This window comes from Erpetoichthys calabaricus, chromosome 1 (assembly GCF_900747795.2).
Source record: "Erpetoichthys calabaricus chromosome 1, fErpCal1.3, whole genome shotgun sequence".
Classification (NCBI taxonomy): domain Eukaryota; kingdom Metazoa; phylum Chordata; class Cladistia; order Polypteriformes; family Polypteridae; genus Erpetoichthys; species Erpetoichthys calabaricus.
This window is the reverse complement of record NC_041394.2, coordinates 78,531,500-78,537,499: the sequence shown is the minus strand read 5'-3', so window position 1 is coordinate 78,537,499 and position 6,000 is coordinate 78,531,500. Positions and strand designations below refer to the sequence as shown.

At 33.1% G+C, this 6,000-nt stretch overlaps 1 protein-coding gene across 2 annotated transcripts in view; it reads left to right on the top strand.

Annotated features, from left to right (window-relative positions):
- pcxa (pyruvate carboxylase a) overlaps positions 1 to 6,000 on the top strand; it is a 725,880-nt gene that overhangs the window by 572,132 nt on the left and 147,748 nt on the right. For both annotated transcript variants that reach the window (XM_051932342.1, XM_028802434.2), the window contains exon 10: positions 2,814 to 2,958. In XM_051932342.1, the coding sequence (XP_051788302.1) occupies positions 2,814 to 2,958 (145 nt within the window). The remainder of the gene's footprint in view (positions 1 to 2,813; positions 2,959 to 6,000) is intronic.

The following is a 6,000-nucleotide window of genomic DNA, read 5'->3' as shown; positions in this document are numbered from 1 at the left end:
TGATCACTCCTGCTGCGTTCAGTCACTTCACGTGAGCCACTCTCTTGTGTGATGTTGCGATGTCCACGGGTTTATTTAATGTTAGCTAAGACCCGACAGTTAAAAGTTTCTCGCTACAGCAATTTTAACTCTGTTACAAAGTGATGCAAACTGTCGTTTATACCTCGTGTCTTCTCATTAAACTTTTATCTCGCGAATATGTTATTGCAATCCGCAGCGGGAGCGTTTCTATAAACTTAATTTAAACTTACGTTTTACACCGTGCTTTGTTTCCCTTATGAACATGCTTGTATGCTTAACTCGCTCCGTTCTCAATTGTTTAATTAATTTTTTGCTCTTCGCTGTTTGCGGCTGTTCCTCCATTTCCCCCTACTTCGTTCTTTTATCTCGCGAATATGTTATTGCAATCCTTAACGGGAGCGTTTCAATAAACTGATTGAAAATAGTTTTGCATTTACCTTTTTAGTAAAAGGCGAGCTTTTAAGCCTGAGAAATCACCCCGTAAATGCACACGTTTAATTGCACATGTGTTAATATGTATGCTTACACAGTATTAAAAGACAGTCAAAAATTAACGTCATTTACCTTCGTTCCCGCGTGTGACTCGTGCTGTAAATGTCTTCCTTGTTTTTAGTTCACGTGATTACGTAGGAGGCGTGATGACGCGATACGTGACTCCGCCTCCTCCATTACAGTGTATGGACAAAAAATATGTTCCAGTTATGACCATTACGCTTTGAATTTCGAAATGAAACCTGCCTAACTTTTGTAAGTAAGCTGTAAGGAATGAGCCTGCCAAATTTCAGCCTTCCACCTACACGGGAAGTTGGAGAATTAGTGATGAGTGAGTCAGTGAGTCAGTCAGTCAGTCAGTGAGGGCTTTGCCTTTTATTATTATAGATATGCTTACATATAAAATCCGCGATAGAGTGAAGCCGCGAAAGGCGAAGCGCGATATAGCGAGGGATCACTATATATATATATATCTATATCTATATCTATATCTATCTATATCTATATCTATATCTATATCTATATCTATCTATATCTATATCTATCTATATATCTATATATATATATATATATATATATATATATATATATATATATATATATACACTATATATATGTATGTGTGTATAAATAAATATTATATACACACACACATACTGGTTGTGGTTGTCATCTTAAAGGGATAGTAAATAGAGCCTGTGTTTTATCTTTGAAAACTATTTGCACCTTGACCAATTCTTAGTTTGTTTTTGGTTAAAGGTAAGGCATAAAAATGTATATCTTACTTAAGATCTATCTATTATAAAGGTTTTTTTTTTTTTTTTTGTTTATCCCCAGGGAGAAATTTGGCTATTTACCGAAGCTGTTTAAATAAATACACAAATAGGTAGATAAGTCAATAAATTAATACAAGACAATTTATAAAAACTAATTTCAGTCTTTGCAGAAGTTTTGGCCAAAAAAAAATTCTCTTAAATATTGACTTTCCATCCTTTATAACTTCTTTATTATTGTATTCCCGTAAAGCAGAATTTGAGTTTGGCCTCTCAAACCACATTGCTCTCTTTGTTGGGTGGGGTGCAATTGCTGATATTTATGGAGTGTATTTGGAAGATATTGTTATACTTGCTATATTGTTTTCACTTGATTAATTGGTGATTTATTTTTTGTTAAGCAAAAACATTGGGACTTAAAGTTTTTCCAAAAAAGTGGAATAATTTTAGAAAATGTATTTTAGTGTGAAGCAATTATTGATTTTATTTAAATGGTATATGTAATATCTTGTTTCAAATTGTCTAAAGAGCAAAAATGCAAACCTTATTTTAAATTTGCAAACTTTTCTGTCTTTAAAAGTGTCAACTTTAGATTTAATTTCATACTCCTTTTCTAAAGGAAAATACATTTTTGTGAATTTCCCCTTGGGGATTAATAAAGTATCCTATCTCTCTATCTCTATCGCTATCTCTATCTCTATCTATCTTCCTTCATTGTTTTAAAAAACTTCTACATATTTTCTAACTTCACATTATTGAGACAACTAGCCTTTTGATTACCTTCACACTTTTGAATATTCAACTATTTTGTAACAAAGCAAGTACCCCAGAGTTGACATTAGTCAACCTTGGCTAATGGAGTGTCCCTTTATCTAAATAAGGTTAAAGGTCAGGAGTCTGTTAGTTTCTTTTAGGAGCACATACAATTATATCAATTCTGAGGCACTTTAACTTTATATTGTTAAAGTGTGTATTTGGTAGTCGTGAGCAGTATAAGAACTTGCATTTTGTTTCCTTAGATGCTGTTTGTGTCACACTGTTGCATTGTGTTGCTTGTTCCAAAGTATAACTTTAGTTTGCCCTGTTAAAGCACCGAGTAGTATAATAAAGCAAGTGGCACACAGTGAGATGATTTAAGTGACAGGTTTTCAACACAACTTGAAATTATGATACTTAGTATATTTTTTTTTTTTTGGCTTTTTTTCCCCTGAATCTGCTGTGGTAAGAGACTAGGCAAATTTGAAATAATTGATCCTTTGTGTCTGGGTTGCTAACTTTAATATGAAGATAACTTGTCAAGTTTTCCTGAAAAAGACAGCTGCTATTTCTGTCTTTTTTTCCCCTTGCTTAAGTGTTTCCAGGACTACTTTCTGTACAGTCATATGCTACATGTAAACAATAAAATCTTTTAGGCAGATGGTTAGATGCTAAAAATTATGTCCAAGTTAATTCAGGCTTTTCTGGTTTAATCTAATCCTACCCAATTATAGCCTGTTTTCTAATTTGTTTCTTTTCTGTACTTGACAGACAAACATTCCATTTCTCCAGAATGTACTTAGCAATGATCAGTTCCTGCATGGCACAGTGGACACCCAGTTTATTGATGAGAACCCGGACCTTTTCAATCTGAAGCCAGTCCAGAACAGAGCTCAAAAGCTTCTCCATTATCTTGGTCAGTATACAATCTATTAATTCACTAACTACATGGCATATGCATCAATGCTATTGAATTTCAGACTAGTCACTACCTATATGAGGTCTGCACTGTTTCTCTATTTTTATGTACGTCTCTCTGGGCCCTTTATTTTCCTCACATGTTAGGATATTTGGCATGTCCAGACGAAGTAAGTGTGCCTGTATGCATGAATGTGTCCTTAAGATCTGGTTAGAAATGAATCTTGTATACAGTTTATGCCCGCTTTATTTGGCGCAAAACCTCTGATATGTAAAAGAAATATCGTTCAGTTTTCTGAACATTTTAATAAAGTTTGTTATCCTTAATACTGGGTTGCTTAATAATGTGGACGAACAAACTTTTTTTTTTTTTTAATGTTTGTGGGGTTACTGTACTTAACTTTGAAGTCATTCCAATATGACAATCGTTTTCCACAAGCGCTTTAGTCACTTATCAAGTTGCAGTGGTAATGTTGGGATTAATGTAAGTGTAACAGTGTAAAATAATTCAAAACACTGGAGGTTGTTTCACATCTTTCTGGTCACAAGTGTTCATCACATTGAACCTCATGTTTCATAGAAAAAAATGATTTCTGTGGTATTTAGCAAAAAAGAGAAAATAATGGATATTTACAAGTATATGTGTCATTGTAATGTTTTCTTTCATTGGATCTTGTAGTCTAACTGCAATAAGTGCCCTTCCATTCTTTCTCTTGGCAGGTCATTGACTGTGTCATAGATTGCACAGTTCAAGCATTTTGATCACCAAAGTAGTTGTAAACATACTGTACACAGCATAATTCATTGTTCTTCCATTATACACATTCCGGGTTTATATTGAGCTAGCAGAAAATCTTATAATTATTTGTGATGCTGTGCAGGAATGTAATTCTAAGTGTATCAATAGCCATGGCTGTGTCAAAACAGTCTCCTGTTGTTTTTAGGTCAGGAGGCATGCACTGTATGTCAAATTTATCTCACTGGTGTTGAAAGTCTTATTTGTTTCATTTCTTTTTATATAAAGAAAAAAAAATACAATCATATAAGAGTTAAATAAAGCAAACACATTGTTGTTAAATTTCCAAAGGATTTTAAAATCATTTAAAATAATATAAAACCATACTACTATTTACCACATATTTTAGATGGATTAAAGTGTATAAGGAAAATTATTTTAAATACAATTTGGTGCATACTTTTGTGAAGGAAAATCATTCAACTTAATTTTAACTGCAAACTGTAATATAATTCATGTATCATGAAGTACAGATTGTTTTAGTCTGTGACAACAGTGTAGCATGAATACCAATAACTGGAAAAGCAAATATTAATAGCCTTTCAAAAATTAAAACAAGGTGTTTCTGATTTAAACCTTGTTAAGATTATATAGTTAGTGTAATACTTCTTTCAAAATTTTGTAATCATAGTAATGACCAGCTATAATTTAATATCTTGGCACAGTGTGTTACTGTATGTTAAGGCTATTAATCAGTATTTCTGTAAGAATTGCAGCTAACAGTTTTAATGTAGCCATGAGTCTATTAGTCCCAAGTCTGTTTTGAGTATTGTTAGTGATATTTAATGTTAGTTTTATATTAAACAATGGAAAACTTTGCCACATTATCTTTGATAGTGGTTCTAGCCTGAAGTAAGTTTTTGAGTGCTGCACAAAATATAAATTTTATTAGGAAGTAGTCTTAATTGTTTACAAGCTCTGTCAGTGAGAACTGATTTAATTATCTGTCAAAATCAGTGATATTTGCCTTTCTGTTTAATGAATTTTTATTAAGATTTATTACAGATGTGTCTTGTTGGGAAGTCACTTTGACAACCTCAATTACTGATCCAATTCTGAGCAAACTACAGTTAAAGTAACATGTCTTTTTTTTCTTATTTATCATTATTTTCTAAGATGTTTGTTATGGTTTATAAAAGGATGATGCTGAAAGCTATATTGCATTCCTTAAGTACTGAATGGGAAACATAAATTGATTGGTTTTCACTTTGCCTGTATGGATTTTCCTGCTTATACTTTGTCCTTCTCACACCACAAGCATATGCATGTTAGGGTCCGACTGAGTTGCCAATTAACCTTTCTGTGTGCGTGTGTATGTGTGCCCTGTGAAGAGCTGGCACCATCTTCAGTTGATTCCCTTCTTGTTTTTAATGATGAATTTACTTGCATAGTGTGGCAGGTCAAATACAAAACAGTAACATAGCAACACAAGTATACAAATAAATAAATAAATATATAATAAGCGTACAAATTATTTGAATAGGCAATAGATGCATAAACATTTGCTCACATTTCCACACATGGGGGAATAGTTGAAATTCTGCTAACATACTGAGTGACAGAAAATGTGACCAGCTGCAGATCAAATGGCAGAGAAAATAATCCTCTGGACTTTACCATAAAGTCAAAATATAGCTGAGGATATCCTGTAGTATCATACAGATATAAGAAAGACTTAGATTCTATGGTTGTTGGGTGCAGCATGTCTTATCATTGACGGCGATGTTACTTATCCACTCAACCTCTGTGTGTGGTACAGGTAAGGGGGCAGCGGCACTAGGTGCCACAACAGGATATGGAGTAAAATAAATGTTGTTAATACTTGCTAACTATGATACCAGCCTTTTTTAATTTCAATATTGTGGTATATTTGCAGTGTGTTCTGTATAGCTGAAGTACAGTAACTGCACTCATAGGAGACTGATGGCTCATTCCCTTCTTCCCTAAGTTTGCTGCCTTTCTATGTTAAGACTGTACTTTCTACTGTACTGTCATGTTGTACTCATTATTTGAATTATTTAAAAAGTGTTCATCTTGCAGTCACTATGTACATGCATGTAGTGTGCATTTAGTTCTGTTAAGTATAACACCAGGTGCTAGAAATTATTTAATAAATCCCTGAATTAGTATAGTTTACAAAATTAAATTACTTTTAATAATTGACTTCCTAACTAACAGGACAGATAGCCAAATAGGAAATCCATACAGACAAGACAAAAATTATCCTATCTCTCTGTCTCTCAT